Below are 23,938 nucleotides of genomic sequence, written 5' to 3' on the forward strand. Positions count from 1 at the left end.
GTTTGTGCAAAACAGTCCTACAGATGAGGATATACAAATAGTGTTCAATATATGGCAGTCATTAGAAATTCATGTTATAGACATACAAAAGATGACAACAAATAATTTCTAATATGTGGCCATTACTAGAGTTTCATGTTGGAAACAAAATTTCATATTGCAAATATGTGATAATCACATCGAATGTCATGCTATAAATAGATTATCATGTTATAATTAAAACATGAACATATGTAAAAAAAACTAAGTATATATTTAACTCAGTATTAGTATCCTAAATACTAGAAAGAATCTGAGAAATGACATCAAATTCCAGATGTATTGATAAAGACCATATCTTGAGGTCTAGAATAGTGGTGGTATAGAGGGACCACAGCTAAGGCTCTATTACTTCGAATAAGAAGCAAAGGATATATATATAGTCTAGACAAAAGGGTAGTTTAGTCTTGACTTATATAGTGGGAACATACATTCCTATGATCCCAAACTAAGTATGAAAAAGCCCATCCTTATGATTCTGAACTGAGTGTGAAAAAGAGCTAATGAATGGATCCTATAGATTAATGGTCATTTATGGTACTTAAAATGTGAAGATGCGCTGTTGTATACTAGTATTTTTACGGTCCCCATGTAGGCCAAGTATAATGGAGCCTTCAAAATAAATTTAAATAAAATAAAATGAAACAGAATGATCATATAATTCACATTTGATTTAAGCCCCATAAAGAAAACCATTAAAATTATTAAAATGGTCTATTGTAAATCAGTACCAATTGATTGGAGGCTTGATGATAACTTATGTTGAGCATAAGAGAAAGGGAGATGGTGTTTATAAGCAGAGATTAATGAACAACTGGATAAAACCAGAAGGAATAGCTACAGGCTGAAGATATTATTCAGATATAATAATATAAGGGGATAACATGACGATAAATCCCTATATGTCTAGATCAGGGTTCTCTAGATACGGGAGGGGGATAAACATAATTATAGATCTCAAATTGTTTATTATCCTGGGGACTGGGGGTGAGTTCTGTCGGTGGAAAGTCTAAGGAGGAAATAACCTAAGTGGGGCATATTGATGGTAATAGATTTAACAGTTGAATAGGTGGGTGAAATCCTCTCTATTATTTAGACCTTTCGGATGTAAACAGTCTAATAAAAAAATCCATTTGGATTCGGCTTAAGGAGGATTTTTTCGAAGTCACCTCCTCTCCAATTTCTAATTACTTTTTGTATGCCCATAAATTTCAAATCTTGTACTTTGCCGTTATGTTTGATGGCAAAATGTTTATATAATATTGTATCTTTGTTCTGTTTTTCAATCAGCAATATATGCTCTCTTAGCCTGTCTCTGAGGCTTCTTGAGGTCTGGCCAATATACTGAAGGCCACAGGAGCATTCCATAAGATAAATTAATCCCTGTGTCTTGGCATCTGATCAGGTCTTTAATAACAAATTCTTCTCCAGTCTGAGTTGATTGGAACTTTTAGTCTTAATCCCTCTTCTGCAAGCTTTGCAGGTGGGGCATGGGTAGAATCCTTTAATTGGTTTCCCCTGTACATCTTGTGTACTTGGTTTCTTCTTCCGTTGCAGACTTGGAGCTAATTTGTTTTTCAGATTCCCTGTTTTCCTATAGACGAAATTTAGTTGGTCAGGGAGTTTATCTCCAATAATATCGTCATTTTTCAACAGGTGCCAGTGTTTCTTAAAAAAAAATTCTATGATATGCCGATTGCTGCTATACTCTGTGATCATTGGTATATTGAGTATTCCTTCTGTTCCACATTTTTTACACTCTTTATATTTTGTTAACTCTTTTCTCTCCACCTGTCGTACTTCTTCTATCTTAAGATCTATATGTTCCTCCTTATAGCCCCTTTCCACAAATTTTTCTTTTAGTCGTTTTACTTGCTTTTCCCATGTATTGATATTTGAACAGTTTTTCCGTACCCTTAAGAATTGGCTTTTGGGGATGTTATTTCTCCAACATAGGTGTGTCCGGTCCACGGCGTCATCCTTACTTGTGGGATATTCTCTTCCCCAACAGGAAATGGCAAAGAGCCCAGCAAAGCTGGTCACATGATCCCTCCTAGGCTCCGCCTACCCCAGTCATTCTCTTTGCCGTTGTACAGGCAACATCTCCACGGAGATGGCTTAGAGTTTTTTAGTGTTTAACTGTAGTTTTTCATTATTCAATCAAGAGTTTGTTATTTTCAAATAGTGCTGGTACGTACTATTTACTCAGAAACAGAAAAGAGATGAAGAATTCTGTTTGTATGAGGAAAATGATTTTAGCAACCGTAACTAAAATCCATGGCTGTTCCACACAGGACTGTTGAGAGCAATTAACTTCAGTTGGGGGAACAGTTTGCAGTCTCTTGCTGCTTGAGGTATGACACATTCTAACAAGACGATGTAATGCTGGAAGCTGTCATTTTCCCTATGGGATCCGGGTAAGCCATGTTTATTACGATTGTAAATAAGGGCTTCACAAGGGCTTATTTAAACTGTAGACTTTTTTTGGGCTAAATCGATTGATATTAACACTTATTTAGCCTTGAGGAATCATTTATTCTGGGTATTTTGATTTAATAATATCGGCAGGCACTGTTTTTAGACACCTTATTCTTTAGGGGCTTTCCCAAAGCATAGGCAGAGTCTCATTTTCGCGCCGGTGTTGCGCACTTGTTTTTGAGAGGCATGGCATGCAGTCGCATGTGAGAGGAGCTCTGATACTCATAAAAGACTTCTGAAGGCGTCATTTGGTATCGTATTCCCCTTTGGGTTTGGTTGGGTCTCAGCAAAGCAGATACCAGGGACTGTAAAGGGGTTTAAAGCTTAAAACGGCTCCGGTTCCGTTATTTTAAGGGTTAAAGCTTCCAAAATTGGTGTGCAATATTTTCAAGGCTTTAAGACGCTGTGGTGAAAATTTGGTGAATTTTGAACAATTCCTTCATGTTTTTTCGCAATTGCAGTAATAAAGTGTGTTCAGTTTAAAATTTAAAGTGACAGTAACGGTTTTATTTTAAAACGTTTTTTGTACTTTCTGATCAAGTTTATGCCTGTTTAACATGTCTGAACTACCAGATAGACTGTGTTCTGAATGTGGGGAAGCCAGAATTCCTATTCATTTAAATAAATGTGATTTATGTGATAATGACAATGATGCCCAAGATGATTCCTCAAGTGAGGGAGTAAGCATGGTACTGCATCATTCCCTCCTTCGTCTACACGAGTCTTGCCCACTCAGGAGGCCCCTAGTACATCTAGCGCGCCAATACTCCTTACTATGCAACAATTAACGGCTGTAATGGATAATTCTGTCAAAAACATTTTAGCCAAAATGAACCCTTGTCAGCGTAAGCGTGGATGCTCTGTTTTAGTTACTGAAGAGCATGACGACGCTGATATTAATATCTCTGAAGGGCCCCTAACCCAATTTGAGGGGGCCAGGGAGGTTTTGTCTGAGGGAGAAATTACTGATTTAGGGAACATTTCTCAGCAGGCTGAATCTGATGTGATTACATTTAAATTTAAATTGGAACATCTCCGCATTTTGCTTAAGGAGGTATTATCCACTCTGGATGATTGTGAAAATTTAGTCATCCCAGAGAAACTATGTAAAATGGACAAGTTCCTAGAGGTGCCGGGGCTCCCAGAAGCTTTTCCTATACCCAAGCGGGTGGCGGACATTGTTAATAAAGAATGGGAAAGGCCCGGTATTCCTTTCGTCCCTCCCCCCATATTTAAAAAAATTGTTTCCTATGGTCGACCCCAGAAAGGACTTATGGCAGTCAGTCCCCAAGGTCGAGGGAGCGGTTTCTACTTTAAACAAACGCACCACTATTCCCATAGAGGATAGTTGTGCTTTCAAAGATCCTATGGATAAAAAATTAGAAGGTTTGCTTAAAAAGATGTTTGTTCAGCAGGGTTACCTTCTACAACCCATTTCATGCATTGTCCCTGTCACTACAGCCGCATATTTCTGGTTTGATGAACTGCTTAAGGTGCTCGATAGTGACTCTCCTCCTTATGAGGAGATTATGGACAGAATCAATGCTCTCAAATTGGCTAATTCTTTCACTCTAGACGCCTCTTTGCAATTGGCTAAGTTAGCGGCTAAGAACTCTGGGTTTGCTATTGTGGCGCGCAGAGCGCTTTGGTTGAAATCTTGGTCGGCTGATGCGTCTTCCAAGAACAAGCTACTAAACATTCCTTTCAAGGGGAAAACGCTGTTTGGTCCTGACTTGAAAGAGATTATATCTGATATCACTGGGGGTAAGGGCCACGCCCTTCCTCAGGATCGGCCCTTCAAGGCAAAAAATAGACCTAATTTTCGTCCCTTTCGTAAAAACGGACCAGCCCAAGGTGCTACGTCCTCTAAGCAAGAGGGTCATACTTCTCAGGCCAAGCCAGCTTGGAGACCAATGCAAGGCTGGAACAAGGGAAAGCAGGCCAAGAAACCTGCCACTGCTACCAAGACAGCATGAAATATTGGCCCCCGATCCGGGACCGGATCTGGTGGGGGGGCAGACTCTCTCTCTTCGCTCAGGCTTGGGCAAGAGATGTTCTGGATCCTTGGGCGCTAGAAATAGTCTCCCAGGGTTATCTTCTGGAATTCAAGGGACTTCCCCCAAGGGGGAGGTTCCACAAGTCGCAGTTGTCTTCAGACCACATAAAAAGACAGGCGTTCTTACATTGTGTAGAAGACCTATTAAAAATGGGAGTGATTCATCCTGTTCCATTAAGAGAACAAGGGATGGGGGTTCTACTCCAATCTGTTCATAGTTCCCAAAAAAGAGGGAACGTTCAGACCAATCCTAGATCTCAAGATCTTAAACAAAATTCTCAAGGTCCCATCGTTCAAGATGGAAACCATTCGAACTATCCTTCCTTCCATCCAGGAAGGTCAATTTATGACCACGGTGGATTTAAAGGATGCGTATCTACATATTCCTATCCACAAGGAACATCATCGGTTCCTAAGGTTTGCATTCCTGGACAAACATTACCAGTTCGTGGCGCTTCCTTTCGGATTAGCCACTGCTCCAAGGATTTTCACAAAGGTACTAGGGTCCCTTCTAGCGGTGCTAAGACCAAGGGGCATTGCAGTAGTAACTTACCTGGACGACATTCTGATTCAAGCGTCGTCCCTTCCTCAAGCAAAGGCTCACACGGACATTGTCCTGGCCTTTCTCAGATCTCACGGCTGGAAAGTGAACGTGGAAAAGAGTTCTCTATCCCCGTCAACAAGGGTTCCCTTCTTGGGAACAATTATAGACTCCTTAGAAATGAGGATCTTTCTAACAGAGGCCAGAAAAACAAAGCTTCTGGACTCTTGTCGGATACTTCATTCCGTTCCTCTTCCTTCCATAGCTCAGTGCATGGAAGTGATCGGGTTGATGGTGGCGGCAATGGACATAGTTCCTTTTGCGCGCATTCATCTAAGACCATTACAACTGTGCATGCTCAGTCAGTGGAATGGGGACTATACAGACTTGTCTCCGAAGATACAAGTAAATCAGAGGACCAGAGACTCACTCCGTTGGTGGCTGTCCCTGGACAATCTGTCTCAAGGGATGATGTTCCACAGACCAGAGTGGGTCATTGTCACGACCGACGCCAGTCTGATAGGCTGGGGCGCGGTCTGGGGATCCCTGAAAGCTCAGGGTCTTTGGTCTCGGGAAGAATCTCTTCTACCGATAAATATTCTGGAACTGAGAGCGATATTCAATGCGCTCCAGGCCTGGCCCCAGCTTGCGAGGACCAGGTTCATACGGTTTCAATCAGACAACATGACGACTGTGGCGTACATCAACCATCAGGGGGGAACAAGGAGTTCCCTAGCGATGGAAGAAGTAACCAAAATTATTCTTTGGGCGGAGTCTCACTCCTGCCACCTGTCTGCTATCCACATCCCAGGAGTGGAAAATTGGGAAGCGGATTTTCTGAGTCGTCAGACATTGCATCCGGGGGAGTGGGAACTCCATCCGGAAATCTTCGCCCGAGTCACTCACCTGTGGGGCATTCCAGACATGGATCTGATGGCCTCTCGTCAGAACTTCAAAGTTCCTTGCTACGGGGCCAGATCCAGGGATCCCAAGGCGGCTCTAGTGGATGCACTAGTAGCACCTTGGACCTTCAAACTAGCTTATGTGTTCCCGCCATTTCCTCTCATCCCCAGGCTGATAGCCAGGATCAAGCAGGAGAGGGCGTCGGTGATCTTGATAGCTCCTGCGTGGCCACGCAGGACTTGGTATGCAGATCTGGTGAATATGTCATCGGCTCCACCTTGGAAGCTACCTTTGAGACGAGACCTTCTTGTTCAGGGTCCGTTCGAACATCCGAATCTGGTTTCACTCCAGCTGACTGCTTGGAGATTGAACGCTTGATTTTATCGAAGCGAGGATTCTCAGATTCTGTGATCGATACTCTTGTTCAGGCCAGAAAGCCTGTGACTAGAAAGATTTACCACAAAATTTGGAAAAAATATATCTGTTGGTGTGAATCTAAAGGATTCCCTTGGGACAAGGTTAAGATTCCTAGGATTCTATCCTTCCTTCAAGAAGGATTGGAGAAAGGATTATCTGCAAGTTCCCTGAAGGGACAGATTTCTGCCTTGTCGGTATTACTTCACAAAAAGCTGGCAGCTGTGCCAGATGTTCAAGCCTTTGTTCAGGCTCTGGTTAGAATCAAGCCTGTTTACAAACCTTTGACTCCTCCTTGGAGTCTCAATTTAGTTCTTTCAGTTCTTCAGGGGGTTCCGTTTGAACCCTTACATTCCGTTGATATTAAGTTATTATCTTGGAAAGTTTTGTTTTTAGTTGCGATTTCTTCTGCTAGAAGAGTCTCAGAATTATCTGCTCTGCAGTGTTCTCCTCCTTATCTGGTGTTCCATGCAGATAAGGTGGTTTTACGTACTAAACCTGGTTTTCTTCCAAAAGTTGTTTCTAACAAAAACATTAACCAGGAGATTATCGTACCTTCTCTGTGTCCAAAACCAGTTTCAAAGAAGGAACGTTTGTTGCACAATTTGGATGTTGTTCGCGCTCTAAAATTCTATTTAGATGCTACAAAGGATTTTAGACAAACATCTTCCTTGTTTGTTGTTTATTCAGGTAAAAGGAGAGGTCAAAAAGCAACTTCTACCTCTCTCTCTTTTTGGATTAAAAGCATCATCAGATTGGCTTACGAGACTGCCGGACGGCAGCCTCCCGAAAGAATCACAGCTCATTCCACTAGGGCTGTGGCTTCCACATGGGCCTTCAAGAACGAGGCTTCTGTTGATCAGATATGTAGGGCAGCGACTTGGTCTTCACTGCACACTTTTACCAAATTTTACAAGTTTGATACTTTTGCTTCTTCTGAGGCTATTTTTGGGAGGAAAGGTTTTGCAAGCCGTGGTGCCTTCCATTTAGGTGACCTGATTTGCTCCCTCCCTTCATCCGTGTCCTAAAGCTTTGGTATTGGTTCCCACAAGTAAGGATGACGCCGTGGACCGGACACACCTATGTTGGAGAAAACAGAATTTATGTTTACCTGATAAATTTCTTTCTCCAACGGTGTGTCCGGTCCACGGCCCGCCCTGGTTTTTTTTAATCAGGTCTGATATTTTATTTTCTTTAACTACAGTCACCACGGTACCATATGGTTTCTCCTATGCAAATATTCCTCCTTAACGTCGGTCGAATGACTGGGGTAGGCGGAGCCTAGGAGGGATCATGTGACCAGCTTTGCTGGGCTCTTTGCCATTTCCTGTTGGGGAAGAGAATATCCCACAAGTAAGGATGACGCCGTGGACCGGACACACCGTTGGAGAAAGAAATTTATCAGGTAAACATAAATTCTGTTTTTTCCACGTTTCGTGGTGGCAGCTCTCATAATGTATATAGTTGTTGCTGTCAACTGATTTAAAGTGTGTGGAAGTTTCCCATTTGCCATTTATAGCTCCTATTTTTAGGTCTAGGAAAACAATTTCCTTTGGACTCCAAGTATGAGTGAACTTTAGATTCAAGATGTTCTGATTCATGATCTCGACCGTATATATAAGATCTTGTATTGGATGGGGTCTTTCGTTGTTTCCAAAGTCTGGGAATCAATTGCTTAGCACTGCTGAGCATTATATACAGTAATGTGGATTTGTATTTACACTTAATCTTAGGAGGTTTGTTAAACAATAACGTTAGGGGGTCATATGGGATTTTATGTGAGAGAGCTTTCTGGATTTCCTTATGTATGTCTTGCCAATAGGGTTGGAGCATAGGGCATTCCCACCAAATGTGATACAAGGTACCTATCTGTTTGCAATCTCTCCAACATAGTGGGTCAGAGTGTTTAAAAATCTTGGCTAACCTGCTTGGGTGAAGGATCCACCTTCCTAGGAGTTTCATATTTGTCTCTGTAATACTCATTGATGAAGGTGCCTTTCCCATTTGCTGAAAGATAATATTCCAGGTCTCTGTGGGAACCCTATAGTTTAGCTCTGATTTCCATACCCTAATATATGCTGGGAGGTTCTTAGAGTGCGTGGTTAAAAGTATCTTATATATTGCTGATAAAGTGTCTCTTGTAGTGTTTGTAGGCCAGCATAAGAGCTCAAAAGGATTCAGATTCCTAAGCAAATTAGTTTTTCTCTATGGTGCGTAATGTAATGCGAAATCTGGAGATATTCGAACCATTTATTGAAATATAGGATATTCTTATCTATTAGAGAGGCTGTTGGTAGAATAGCTCCCTGCTCTATTACTGAATAGCATGGTAAGCCTGTTGTAATGCTATATGGGCCATCCGCCCATATAGGCTGGTGGGAAGGAAATTCATTATTGTGGAGCAAAGGGGAAAGCGGCAAAGGAATAGAAGTTATACCCTTCCTAGGTCTGGTTAGGGAGTCCCAAGTTGAAAAGGTGTCTTTCACTAGTGTAGGAATGGGTATTGATATGTTTCTTTGTTGCTTATTTGTCCAACATAATGACCCTAGACTCTTTGTGTTAACTAATTTGTGTTCCAGTTTCACCCATTCCTTATTTTGCGTGTTTTTGCACCAGTCCACTATCCTAGTTAGTTGTGCCGCCTGCTGATAAAAAGCAAGGTTAGGGACTCCAAGTCCCTCCCTATCACGACTTCTGTACATTATAGGTTTTGATATTCTGTGTTTTTTGTGTGCCCAAATGAAAGTATTAGCTAATGCTTGTGCTGTAGTAATATAATGTGGAGGTAGTTGGATAGGAATCGTCTGGAACAGATAAAGGAATCGTGGCAATATACTCATTTTAAAAGCTTGTATCCTGCCTAACCATGAGAGATATTTACTCTGCCAGACCTTCAGGTCTGCTCTAACTGATTCGATAAGGTTTTGATAATTCATCTGATCCAGGGAGTCTCTAGTTTGTTATCTGTATCCCTAAATACTTTATGGAGTTGTACTTTTGGAGAAACTGATATTGGGATGTAATTTGGTTCGCTATTTGGTCCGTTAACCCAATTCCTAAGAACTCTGATTTAAGTGTATTGATTTTGAAGTTAGATAGGGTGCTATATGTTCCTATTTCTGGGAGTAGCGAAGAAAGGGACTGTTGAGGGGAGGTTAAAGTGAATAGGATATCATCGGCGTATAATGTTGTTTTATATTGCGTGTCTCCTACCTGAATCCCTTGTATGTCTTTATTCTGTCTAACCCTGGAAGCTAGAACCTCCATGGCCATGACAAATAGCAAGGGGGAAAGAGGGCAACCCTGTCTCGTTCCATTAAGAATGGGGAAGGGGTCTGAAAGAGAGTCGTTCAATTTGATGCAGGCTTTTGGGGCGTGGTAAAGAGCAAAAATTTTTCCTATAAGTTTTTCTCCTATGCCGAATCTACTTAATGTTAATTTTAAAAATGACCAATCTAACCTATCAAAGGCCTTTTCGGCATCAGTGGCCAAAAAGACAGTGGGGATGCCTTAAATTTGGGAATATTCGAGTAAATAACCTTGATGGTGTTGTCTCTCGCTTCTCTATGAGGCACAAAGCCTACCTGGTTGAGATGGATAAGTTGTGGCAAAAATCTAATAAGTCTAGAGGCTATAATTTTTGCATAGAGCTTGATATCCACGTTTAGTAGTGAGATAGGGCGAAAACTAGCGGGTGTATCTGGTTGCTTCCCCAGTTTAGGAATTACTGAAATGTGGGCTTCCAGCATAGTGGATAGAAAGGGGTGGTGTTGGTCTGTTGTATTGAAAAGTGAGCATAAGTGGGGGATCAAAGTAGTTGCAATTTTTTTATAGTATTGCACCGTAAACCCATCTGGGCCCGGGCTTTTTCCTGTGGGCAATTGTTTAAGAGCCATTAAGACCTCTGTTACTGTAAAAGGCGCTTCTAAGTCCTCTTTCTGTGCGTTTGTCAGTTGGGGTAAGGGGGTTTCCGCTATGTAGGTTTTAATAATATTTTCCCTATCGGTTTGAGGGTTATCCTTATTTAAGTTATAGAGGTTTGTATAGTATGCTAGGAACTGGGAGAGGATTTCTGGGGTAGTGTTTACCTTTTTGTTCTCTGATGTCTTAACCTCATGAACAAAGGTTTTGAGTTTTTTCAGCTTGAGAGCCCGTGCTAGCAGTTTTCCTGCCCTGTTGTTTTCAAAATAAAACTTTTGTTTTGTTTTTAATGCCAATATATTGGCTTCTTTTAATAATTGGTCATGTACCGCTTTCCTAGCATTTTCTAGTTCTGCAAAAATATGGGGATCTGTTGGGTTTCGCTTATGTTCATATTCTAATTTGGAGAGCAAGTCGGTCGACTCTTTGTATAGTGAACGTGCTGTCTGCCTAACGTATGCCTGTTGTTTTGTGAATTCCCCTCTAATGATGCACTTATGAGCTTCCCATATTACAAAAGGGTCTGTTTCAGGTAAAGAATTAAACCGAAAGTATTCTATGAGGAGTCTCTCTAGTTTGATTTTAAAATCAGGGGAAGTGAAAAGGTTCTCTTCTAGTTTCCATATATAGGTGCTTTTTGGTGCTGTAGGCCATTCGAGTTGTGTAAGAACTGCAGAATGGTCTGACCAGACTGTATGTGACAGCCTTGAGTACAAAACATTAGTCAGGCCCTTTTGGTTGGTGAGTTGGTAGTCGATTCTGCTATAGGACAGGTGTGGGGAGGAGAAATAAGTATAGTCCCTTTGTGTGGGGTGATTGAATCTCCAAATATCAAACAATGTCTGCTCAAACATTAGTTTCCATAACTGTTTTACTGTATGTCTGGATGTGCAAGGTTTGGGGTTTGTGGTATCTACGTTCGGTTGGATAGGGATATTGAAGTCCCCCCCTATATAAAGTGCGCCCTTTGTGTGATCTAAGATTTGAGCAAAGTGTCTTTTAAAAAAGGGGAGCTGCTTAGCGTTTGGTGCATACAGGTTAACAAGCGTCACCGGAGCGCCATATAGTAGACCAATCACACAAAGAAATCTGCCCTCTGTATCTGTGTGTGTTTGTATGGGAGAGAAGGATATATGCCTACTTATGAGGATGCTTACGCCGTTTCTTTTATGGTCGAATGAGCTGGGGAAATGCTGCGTATAGTGGCCTCCTAAGTATTTTGGCTCTTTAAATTTTAAAAAATGTGTCTCTTGCAAAAAGAGGATATCACCCTGTTTTTTCCGAAGGTCTCGCATAGCTAATGAACGCTTCTGTGGTGAATTAAGGCCTCTTACATTCTGACTTATTAAAGTAATCACTCTGTTTTAGGTGCCATTTTTAAATTCAGCACTCGTACCTATTATGATATATGTATATCCGCATTCAGGGCTCCCCAAAATGATTTGTGTATGTATACAGCAGGCTGTGTTGGTCTCTGATTCTGTGCTTCGGATACGTAACAACAATAACAATAACAAAATAGGCAAAAAACAAACTTTAAATAAACAGCATATCTTATATCTAAACTTTAAATATCTTAATATTCTTAATGTCATTCGACATTAATTAGTTAGTAGGAGGTGTTAACCAGCTGTTTCAACCTATTTTCATATAATTCTAACTATTGCCTGTTAGTCTCTATATCTAACTAGAAGCATGAGAGAAGAATTATAGATCCTAAACCTTATTCTTACTTTATCTATAGTTGCTATAATATTTGACATAACCAAAGTCAGCCCGAACCTAGGGCTCTAAACACATACTCTCAAATAACATGTTTATGATTTGGGAAACAAGTTCCTGTCAGAAAATAATCGTCTATAACTTTACGTTACCCTTATTCATGTGCAGTCATTATGATTATTTCTTTCCATAGTGTTAGTCATTCACACATGAGGGCACAGTTCTCTTTGTTTGTTGACTGGACCTTTGATTTGGAGGCTACAAGTTGCCATTTTTTGGGGTCTTCCTTAATGGTTTTCTTCCTGGGTGGTTCTTGGGGTTCTTCTGGCTCTGTTGGGGCCTCGATCTCCAGTGCCGAGCAAAAGTCTCCAATATCTGCTGGGGTCTTGCAGATTATTTTCCTGTTGCCGTATAAAACATAGAGGTGGAAGGGGAACCCCCACCTATAAAGAATTTTCTTTTGGCGTAGAAGGGATGTTAAGGGTGTCAGTTCCCTGCGCCTCTGGCGTGTCCGTTGGGATAAGTCCTGAAACAATTGGAGCACGACACCCCTAAACTTCACTGGTTGGTTTTTACGTGTGAGATTGAGAAGTTCCTTCTTTTCCATGAACTCTTTAAATTTCATTATTACATCCCTTGGGGGTGCAGTATCGGGCGGTTTTGGCCTGAGGGCCCTATGGGCTCTGACCCAGGGGATATCCGTGGTTGGTGAAGAGTTTCTCAGGTGCAGGAAAGTAAGTTGGGAAGTCTTTAGGGAGTACCGACTCAGGAATGCCTCGTATTCTAATATTTTTCCTGCGGCTCCGGTTCTCGAGGTCCTCTATTTTGTCGTGTATTTCGGCTACAATGGTAGTATGAGAAGTAGTGATATCCTGGACTGTATGGATTTCGTCTTGCAGATGATCAGTAAATTCTTCCAGGGCCTCTACCCTATTGCCTACATAGTGTAAGTTCTGTTTTATCTCCGCTATTTATTCCCTTATACAGGAACGGATTATGTCAGCTATATCCTGCTTTGACGCTAACGTAGAGAGAATAGCATTTGGCACAGACGTGCTTTCTTCAGAGCATACCATTTTTTTTTGTGGGGTGGACATTCTGTTTTTGTGCCATATAATTGCTTCTTTGTTCTCCTTCGTTCTTGAACCAGAAGGGGAAAAAAACTGTTCCACTGTATTATCCTTTTGGCTGGCAATTTTAGGTGGTATATTAGGTTTTTGCTGTGCGCTTGGTATTCATAGTATATATGTGTCTTGAGCCTAGATTTGTTCAGCCTTGTCCTCCCTGTCAAGCTACAGGGGTGTAATTAAACCAATTGTTAAGTTTTCCTTACGTGGCTGTTTCCCTTCACTTGTGATAGAGTGATGTGCCTCTAGACCGATATATAAGCTATTTCCAATTGGCACTGCGACCACTGGGGATTTGCGATTGTTCTCTCTGGGTAATAAATGTATTTGTCAGTTGTTCCACATAGAGATTACTCTATTTCCCCTATGTGTCTTACTGTGTCAAAATGATTGTCCCGGTCCGAATATGCTTTTATTTATGGCGATCTCCTGCCTTTACTTATAGCCTCAGCAGTGCGATGGATATGGCGGCTTTATAATAGTGCTCAGGCCTTTAAACCTTGTGTCTCCCTTCTTGTATGTTTACCTCCGTTCTCCCCTGCTCCTAGCTCTTAATGTGCTTTGTTAGTAGGAATGATATGTGTGGGCTATACTGCACTTGTCAAAGGGAATCTTTGCTTACTACTCGGACGAGAGTTGCAGTCTTCCGGGGCGCTGTGACAGTTCAGCGATTTTCATTGTGCGTCACACACTATGAGGTCGGGCTGTATCTTCGATTCTGCCGTCTGTCTCCGGGTTAGATCATATCTTTTAAGATCTCTCAGTTCCCTCGGTTGTCACCTCTCATGCAGTCATATTTCGTTAGTACTGCATTACGATTGAGAACTAATCTAGGCTGTGTTTAGGAGCTGGCATCCGGAGCTTTGGTGTTACGCAGCCATCTTAGCTGCGGCCGGCTCCGCCCCCCTCATGTATTTTTTTTTTTACACTGTTTTGTTTCGCAAAACGGTTAACCAGAGCTTTGAGGACGTGCTAATCATTCTAGCGTAACTCGCGATTGCACTCAAGTGTTCGCATTTACTTTGAACTTTTATAGGAGCGGTAAACCCAACACGGAAATTGATTGCGCGTAACTGTTAACGAGCAACTCGTAGTTTGACCCTAAATAGGTCCTGGAAAGATCTCTGTATATGCTGATACCTTTTCTTTTGATATGCAGACATCATGCCACTAATCATTTTTCACATACTACTACACATAAATCTCAAATAATGTGTAGCTTGCAAACATCTGTCAAATAATCATTGTTTCTCTATACCTTTCTAGAATAGACATGTTTGGTTCCAAATATATGATCCACAGATCATCCTGTGCATAGTTCTGCATTTTTGTTTTCTGCAATTGTGGTATTTACCCCCCCCCCCTTAATATCTTTTAATTGGTAGACTTCTATGTATGTATAAGACCATTTATTGCTATCTGCAGCATGCATAGTCAATGTTTTCTCTAACTTTTCATACATAGTCACATAGGGACCTAGAACCTAATTTTCACAGCCTGCAAGTTTAAACTTCCCAGTTCTCCACAAATAACTTACACATCTTCCCAGTACTCATGTATTCTTTTCCCTTCTGTACTAGGTGTGTTCAGCAGGGCTACCTCTTTAACCAAAGTATCTATTTGAACCATATGTTTTTAGTTGTCTGAGTCATCTACAGTCACAGGGCCCAAGTTATTAGACATATAGACAAGGTTCACAACTAGAGAACATTTCTTCTCATCTTCGCAGTTATCATTGCATAAGTAAATTATTGTGCACAGCACCATCCCTCTGCCCTCACCCGACCTTTCAATCATACAAATGAATGAGGTCTGGGTGATTTATTTCCACCACCACCTCTGAGGTGGAGGAGAGTTTATGAGCAGCAGTCGCATGAACAAGCCTGCACCACAAGGGTTTCAATGATACAAACATGATAGGAAACAGCAACCAATTAGTACTTCAGGCACAGAGTATAGGGTCAGCCAGCTCCTCAGAAGTAGACAAATATAAAAAGATTTATTCCAGCCTTGATTAGATTAGTGAAAGCTGACCTTTATTGCTCCATGGTCCAAAGTACAGCAACAACGTTTCAGAACCGTATCCGGTCCTTAGTCCTTTGTCCACAAGGGTTTCAAAGCAGCCTCTGCTGCTTAATAAATGAAGCCCAATGTCTTCTCACATAATGTGCTAAATATCCAGGATGCTGTTCGCAGTATATATTGTTTTCAACATATTTTATACTAATCGATGCACCATCCTGGTAGACACTGTGGGGGTGGTTTGTGTCATTACAGCAGTTAAATCTATATAGCTTTAGCTTGAGGTGGAGGCCCACTCGGAGGAAATCAGTTTATCTGATAATGTGTTCCTCTTACTCATTTACCCTTTTCTCCAACATTGGTGTGTCCGGTCCACGGCGTCATCCTTACTTGTGGGAATATCTCTTCCCCAACAGGAAATGGCAAAGAGTCCAAGCAAAGCTGGCCACATAGTCCCTCCTAGGCTCCGCCCACCCCAGTCATTCTCTTTGCCGTTGCACAGGCAACATCTCCACGGAGATGGTTAAGAGTATGTGGTGTTTAGTTGTAGTTTTTTATTCTACTATCAAGAGTTTGTTATTTTAAAATAGTGCTGGTATGTACTATTTACTCTGAAACAGAAAGAGATGAAGAATTCTGTTTGTGAGAGGAAGATGATTTTAGCAGACAGTAACTAAAATCATTTGCTGTTTCCACATAGGACTGTTGAGATGAAGTAACTTCAGTTGGGGGAAACAGTTAGCAGACTTTTCTGCTTAAGGTATGACTAGCCATATTTCTAACAAGACTGTGTAATGCTGGAAGGCTGTCATTTCCCCTCATGGGGACCGGTAAGCCATTTTCTTAGTCTCAAGCAGAATAAAGGGCTTAATATGGGCTATAAAACTGGTAGACACTTTTATGGGCAAAATCGATTGCTTTATTTGGGCATTTTATACATGTTTATGCTGGTATTTCACATTTATAAACTTGGGGAACGTTTTTTAACGTCAGGCACTATGTTAGACACCTTTTCCAGTCAGGAAGGGCCTTCCCAGTTGTAGGCTGAGCCTCATTTTCGCACCATTACTGCGCAGTTGTTTTTGAGAGCAAGACATGCAGATGCATGTGTGAGGACCTGAAAATAGTTGGAAAAGTTCCTAGAAGGCGTCATTTGGTATCGTATTCCCCTCTGGGCTTGGTAGAGTCGCAGCAAAGGCTGTAGCTGGGACTGTAGAGGGGTTAAAACTGTAACCGGCTCCGGTTTCGTTATTTTAAGGGTTAAAGCTCTGAAAGTTGGTGTGCAATACTTTTAATGCTGTAAGACACTGTGGTGAAATTTTGGTAAATTTTGAACAATTCCTTCATATTTTTTCACGTATTCAGTAATAAAGTGTGCTCTGTTTAAAATTTAAAGAGACAGTAACGGTTTTCATTTAAAACGGTTTTTGTGTTTTACTGACAAGTTTAAGCCTGTTTAACATGTCTGTGCCTTCAGATAAGCTATGTTCTATATGTATGAAAGTCAATGTGTCTCCCCCTTCTAAATTATGTGATAATTGTACTAAAGCCTCCAAACAAAGTAAGGACAGTACTGTCACAGATAATGAAGTTGCCCAAGATGATTCATCAGATGAAGGGAGTAGACATGGTTCTACATCATCTCCTTCTGTGTCTACACCAGTTTTGCCCACGCAGGAGGCCCCTAGTACTTCTAGCGCGCCAATGCTTATTACCATGCAACAATTGACGGCTGTAATGGATAACTCCATAGCAAATATTTTATCCAAAATGCCTGCATATCAGAGAAAGCGCGATTGCTCTGTTTTAAACACTGAAGAGGAGGAGGGCGCTGATGATAATTGTTCTGTCATACCCTCACACCAATCTGAAGGGGCCATGAGGGAGGTTTTGTCAGATGGGGAAATTTCAGATTCAGGAAAAATTTCCCAACAGGCTGAACCTGATGTTGTGACGTTTAAATTTAAATTAGGACATCTCCGCGCACTGCTTAAGGAGGTGTTATCTACTCTGGATGATTGTGACAACCTGGTCATTCCAGAAAAAATATGCAAGATGGACATGTTCCTAGAGGTTCCGGTGCACCCCGACGCTTTTCCTATACCCAAGCGGGTGGCGGACATAGTGAATAAGGAATGGGAGAAGCCTGGCATACCTTTTGTTCCCCCTCCTATATTTAAGAAATTATTTCCTATGGTTGACCCCAGAAAGGACTTATGGCAGACAGTCCCTAAGGTCGAGGGGGCAGTTTCTACTCTAAACAAGCGCACTACTATTCCTATCGAGGATAATTGTGCTTTCAAAGATCCTATGGATAAAAAATTGGAGGGTTTGCTTAAAAGATTTTTATACAGCAAGGTTACCTTCTTCAACCCATTTCGTGCATTGTTCCTGTCACTACAGCAGCGTGGTTCTGGTTCGAGGAACTAGAAAAGTCGCTCAGTAGAGAGACTCCATATGAGGAGGTTATGGACAGAGTTCACGCACTTAAGTTGCTAACTCTTTTATTTTAGATGCCGCTTTGCAAATAGCTAGATTAGCGGCGAAAAAATTCAGGGTTTGCAATTGTGGCGCGCAGAGCGCTTTGGCTAAAGTCTTGGTCAGCGGATGTATCATCCAAGACAAAATTGCTTAATATCCCCTTCAAGGGTAAAACTCTCTTCGGGCCAGAATTGAAAGAGATTATCTCAGACATCACTGGGGGAAAGGGCCACGCCCTCCCACAAGATAGGCCTTTCAAAGCCAAGAATAAGTCTAATTTTCGTTCCTTTCGTAATTTCAGGAACGGACCGGGCTCTAATTCTGCATCCTCTAAACAAGAGGGTAATACTTCACAGACCAAACCAGCCTGGAAACCGATGCAAGGCTGGAACAAGGGTAAGCAGACCAAGAAGCCTGCTACCGCTAACAAAACAGCATGAAGGAGTAGCCCCCGATCCGGGACCGGATCTAGTGGGGGGCAGACTCTCTCTCTTTGCTCAGGCTTGGGCAAGAGATGTTCAGGATCCCTGGACGCTAGAAATAGTTTCTCAGGGTTATCTTCTGGAATTCAAGGAACTACCCCCAAGGGGAAGGTTCCACATGTCTCACTTATCCTCAAACCAAATAAAGAGACAGGCATTCTTACATTGTGTAGAAGACCTGTTAAAGATGGGAGTGATACACCCAGTTCCAACGGCGGAACAAGGAATGGGATTTTACTCAAATCTGTTTGTGGTTCCCAAAAAAGAGGGAACTTTCAGACCAATCCTGGATCTAAAGATCCTAAACAAATTTCTCAGAGTACCATTGTTCAAGATGGAAACCATTCGAACGATTCTACCCACAATTCAGGAAGGTCAATTTATGACTACCGTGGATCTAAAGGATGCGTATCTACATATCCCTATCCACAAAGAACATCATCAGTTCCTAAGGTTCGCCTTTCTGGACAAACATTACCAGTTTGTGGCCCTCCCATTTGGGTTAGCCACTGCTCCAAGGATTTTCACAAAGGTACTCGGATCCCTTCTAGCGGTTCTAAGACCAAGGGGCATTGCAGTAGTACCGTACTTGGACGACATTCTAGTACAAGCGTCGTCTCTTTCAAAGGCAAAGGCTCACTCAGACATCATTCTGACCTTTCTCAGATCTCACGGATGGAAGGTGAACATAGAAAAAAGTTCCCTGTCTCCGTCGACAAGAGTTCCCTTCTTGGGAACAATAATAGATTCCTTAGAAATGAGGATTTTCTTGACAGAAGTCAGAAAGTCAAAACTTCTAAACGCTTGTCAAGTTCTTCATTCTATTCCTCGTCCTTCCGTAGCTCAGTGCATGGAAGTAGTAGGATTGATGGTTGCAGCAATGGACATAGTTCCTTTTGCGCGAATTCATCTAAGACCATTACAACTGTGCATGCTGAAACAGTGGAATGGGGACTATACAGACTTGTCTCCAGTGATTCAAGTAGATCAGAAGACCAGAGACTCACTCTGTTGGTGGCTAACCCAGGATCACCTATCCCAGGGAATGAGCTTCCGCAGTCCAGAGTGGGTCATCGTCACGACCGACGCCAGCCTAGTGGGCTGGGGCGCGGTCCGGGAATCCCTGAAAGCTCAGGGACTGTGGTCTCGGGAAGAGTCTCTTCTCCCGATAAACATTCTGGAACTAAGAGCGATATTCAATGCTCTCAGGGCTTGGCCTCAGCTAGCAAAGGCCAGATTCATAAGATTCCAATCAGACAACATGACGACTGTTGCGTATCTCAATCATCAGGGGGGAACAAGGAGTTCCCTGGCGATGAAAGAAGTGACCAAAATAATACAATGGGCGGAGAATCACTCCTGCCACCTATCTGCGATCCACATTCCAGGTGTGGAAAACTGGGAAGCGGATTATTTGAGTCGTCAAACATTCCATCCGGGGGAGTGGGAACTCCACCCGGAGATCTTTGCCCAGTTGACGCAACTATGGGGCATTCCAGATATGGATCTGATGGCGTCCCGTCAGAACTTCAAGATTCCTTGCTACGGGTCCAGATCCAGGGATCCCAAGGCGACTCTAGTGGATGCACTAGTAGCACCTTGGACCTTCAACCTAGCTTATGTGTTTCCACCGTTTCCTCTCATTCCCAGGCTGGTAGCCAGGATCAAACAGGAGAGGGCCTCGGTGATCTTGATAGCTCCTGCGTGGCCACGCAGGACTTGGTATGCAGACCTGGTGAATATGTCATCGGTTCCACCATGGAAGCTACCTTTGAGACTGGACCTTCTTGTTCAGGGTCCATTCGAACATCCAAATCTGGTCTCCCTCCAGCTGACGGCTTGGAGATTGAACGCTTGATTCTATCAAAGCGTGGGTTTTCAGATTCCGTGATAGATACTCTGGTTCAAGCCAGAAAACCGGTAACTAGAAAGATTTACCATAAAATATGGAAAAAGATATATCTGCTGGTGTGAATCCAAGGGATTCCCATGGAATAAGATAAAGATTCCTAGGATTCTTTCCTTTCTACAAGAAGGTTTGGATAAAGGATTATCTGCAAGTTCTCTAAAGGGACAGATTTCTGCTTTATCTGTCCTACTACACAAACGACTGGCAGTTGTGCCAGATGTTCAAGCATTTGTTCAGGCTTTGGTTCGGATCAAGCCTGTTTACAGACCTTTGACTCCTCCCTGGAGTTTAAATCTAGTTCTTTCAGTTCTTCAAGGGGTTCCGTTTGAACCTTTACATTCCATAGATATTAAGTTGTTATCTTGGAAAGTTTTGTTTTTGGTTGCTATTTCTTCTGCTAGAAGAGTTTCTGAGTTATCTGCTCTACAATGTACTCCACCCTATCTGGTGTTCCATTCAGATAAGGTTGTTTTGCGTACTAAGCCTGGTTTTCTACCAAAGGTTGTTTCCAACAAAAATATTAATCAGGAGATAGTTGTACCTTCTTTGTGTCCGAATCCAGCTTCAAAGAAGGAACGTTTGCTACACAATTTAGATGTAGTCCGTGTTCTAAAATTCTACTTAGAAGCTACAAAAGAGTTCAGACAAACTTCTTCTCTGTTTGTCGTCTATTCTGGTAAAAGGAGAGGTAAAAAAGCAACTTCTACCTCTCTTTCTTTTTGGCTTAAAAGCATCATCCGATTGGCTTATGAGACTGCCGACGGCAGCCTCCTGAAAGAATCACAGCTCACTCCACTAGAGCTGTAGCTTCCACATGGGCCTTCAAGAACGAGGCTTCTGTTGATCAGATATGTAAGGCAGCGACTTGGTCTTCACTGCACACTTTTGCCAAATTTTACAAATTTGATACTTTTGCTTCTTCGGAGGCTATTTTTGGGAGAAAGGTTTTGCAAGCCGTGGTGCCTTCCGTTTAGGTGACCTGATTTGCTCCCTCCCTTCATCCGTGTCCTAAAGCTTTGGTATTGGTTCCCACAAGTAAGGATGACGCCGTGGACCGGACACACCAATGTTGGAGAAAACAGAATTTATGCTTACCTGATAAATTACTTTCTCCAACGGTGTGTCCGCCCTGGTTTTTTAATCAGGTCCGATTAATTATTTTCTCTAACTACAGTCACCACGACACCCTATGGTTTCTCCTATTTTTTCCTCCTGTCCGTCGGTCGAATGACTGGGGTGGGCGGAGCCTAGGAGGGACTATATGGCCAGCTTTGCTGGGACTCTTTGACATTTCCTGTTGGGGAAGAGATATTTCCACAAGTAAGGATGACGCCGTGGACCGGACACACCGTTGGAGAAAGTAATTTATCAGGTAAGCATAAATTCTGTTTTTACCACCATAATGATCTACACTTATCCTCCAGGTTTTAAAATTAAACAAAACAACTTGTAGCATAAAAAATACCTGATAAATGGGTGTAGTTGTTTTTTTCAAGTGAGGGGAGACGGGTGTTGCTTACTTCTGTAGTGACCTTGTGAATTTCTGTTTCTTAGAATGTCAATCGAGCATCCTTCATGCCTTGATATATATTTTTTTTTTTTTAACTCCTTGTTTCTTTGCCATGACAGACACTTGGCAGATCAGACTATGTAGTTTTGCATCGACAAGGACAAGATGCACAGAATTCTACTTCTATTTTCTGTCGCAATAGAATTTGAGAGAAAATAGGCTTTGTTCTTTCAGCTAAATCAGTATTATCAAGTGCTTGACTCTTTTACCCTTGGTATGATTATGTTCCTTGCTGTTTTCTTGTTCTTCATTCCATACTGATTGGCTGCAAGTTAAAACTGTAAAAGAAGGGAACAGTCAGGGAGGGGTGTTGTCTATCGAACACTTTGGAATAGTTTCTGCTTTTTCCAAGTAATAACTTAGAGGTACAGACTTCTACTTTAGATGCAGCCACTCTGAACATGAAGGTATTAACTTTGCCGTAAAAAATAAATCTTTTTTTGTTTATGTATTACCACTGATGTAACATTTATATGCCTTGATTATTCTTCTATACTTACCTATAAAATATTCATATTTTGCAGTTTACAGCTTCACCATGAAACAATCCATGAAACTCCAACCTATGGCTCTGTGAGGCCTTACAGAGAGAGTCCACTTTTAGCAAGGGCAAGACGTACAGAAAGTTTTCACAGTTACAGGGACTTCCAGTCCTTTGGTTTTGGTAAACATACAATTGAAAAATCAAGCCCAGACAATGGGAGTTGTTTGATAAAAAATGAAGTAAAAACATCTGATCAGGAAAGCGATGCATCTGATAAAAAGACTTCATCAACACCAAGAGCAACCAAAGTGGTGGATGGGCCATCAGATTTGTGCAAAGTTGCTGAGAATGCAGACGTTCGGAAAAGAACTGTGGATGATGATAATGACTGCAAGTCAGATGTTAAAAAGAAAAGTGGATTTGAAGGGGCATTTTTAGGTAGAAGAAAGATTTCTCAAGTACCTCATTTAGGATCTCCCCAAAGTGCAATGGATGGTGGGAATGAACCACCTGGTACGGCATCTCCATCTCCTACAAAGAGTACTACATCACCACGTCGGAAAAAAAGTGATTCCTCTTGTCATGACTATGCTTTGTGATTACAGCGGCCAGCAATGCTATTGCTTTTTTTGAGCATGTCCATATGAAATAAGCTGGATTAAAATTCTCAACAATATCTTTGTTTTTGTTTTTTTCTGTTTTGCTAGTACGTCATTATGGTGTCTATACATGAAATATTTATTCTTTCTAAATCTTAGACAACTAAAGAGAGTGTAGCAATACCTTGCCCTCTCATGTAGCCAAGGGGTTACAACTATGTTTCACCACTTTTTTCGCTTTGTAATATAGTCATCTTATGTTTGTTTTTGTTTTGTTTCATCTATGCAGTTTTTCTGCAACCATGTACTTTTCTAAATTTAGCTCATTTTTTAGAAGGCTTTATAATATATGTATGCTAGCTGATAACTTATTGATATGTAAATTATTTATCCTATTATGAGCACTGATAAAATTTACTTTAAAAAAATTATCAAAGATATTTTAAAATTGCCCTATTTGCACAAGGTATTTTTTTTTAATTATTTTACTGTGATGCGTAAAAAGTGAGTCTTGTACATATATGTTGCACTCTGGTGTTTATAGTTTGACTTTTGCAAAAGGAAAAAAAAACAATATTGGAAAGCGAAGGAGAATTTAACAAAAAGCATTAATTTGAAGAAATGTTGCTTTGCTGTACAATGTAATTTTACATATTCCAGCAATAAAATAATAATCAATTTAATATCTCTGTATGTTTTTTTGTTTTTTAAATAATAGAATAAAATAATTTAGAAAGAGGGAGATGAGATTTATTCATACCCCATTGTAATTTATTATGACAAAAGCATATTGATTTTTTTTTTTTTTACATGGGGTAGAGTTTTTTCATATATATATATATATATATATATATATATATATATATATATATATATATATATATATATATATACACACACACATATATATATCCTATATTATAAAAGACAAGAGTTTGTCTGAAGCCGTCATGCGCAGTTCAGACAAACTCTTGCAGCTGATCGCACGCGCACCCACCCGACAGCAGCGCGAGGACCCGGCAGCACAGCTGATCGCACGCGCGAAACAAAGGAGAGAGAGAGAGAGAGAGAAAAAAAAAAAAAAAAAAATACACAACACGGCCCGTGTGAACGGGCTTTAGGACTAGTATGTATATATATATATATATATATATATATATATATATATATATATATATACACAGTGGGTA

At 41.2% G+C, this 23,938-nt stretch overlaps 1 protein-coding gene across 1 annotated transcript in view; it reads left to right on the forward strand.

Annotated features, from left to right (window-relative positions):
• KCTD3 (potassium channel tetramerization domain containing 3) overlaps positions 1-23,431 on the forward strand; it is a 237,441-nt gene extending 214,010 nt beyond the window's left edge. The window contains 1 exon segment of the mRNA XM_053712496.1: positions 22,190-23,431. Coding sequence (XP_053568471.1) covers positions 22,190-22,748 — 559 coding nt within the window. The 3' untranslated portion in view covers positions 22,749-23,431.
• The last annotated feature ends 507 nt before the right edge of the window (positions 23,432-23,938 follow it).

The sequence above is a fragment of the Bombina bombina genome, chromosome 4, assembly GCF_027579735.1.
Source record: "Bombina bombina isolate aBomBom1 chromosome 4, aBomBom1.pri, whole genome shotgun sequence".
In the NCBI taxonomy this organism is placed as follows: domain Eukaryota; kingdom Metazoa; phylum Chordata; class Amphibia; order Anura; family Bombinatoridae; genus Bombina; species Bombina bombina.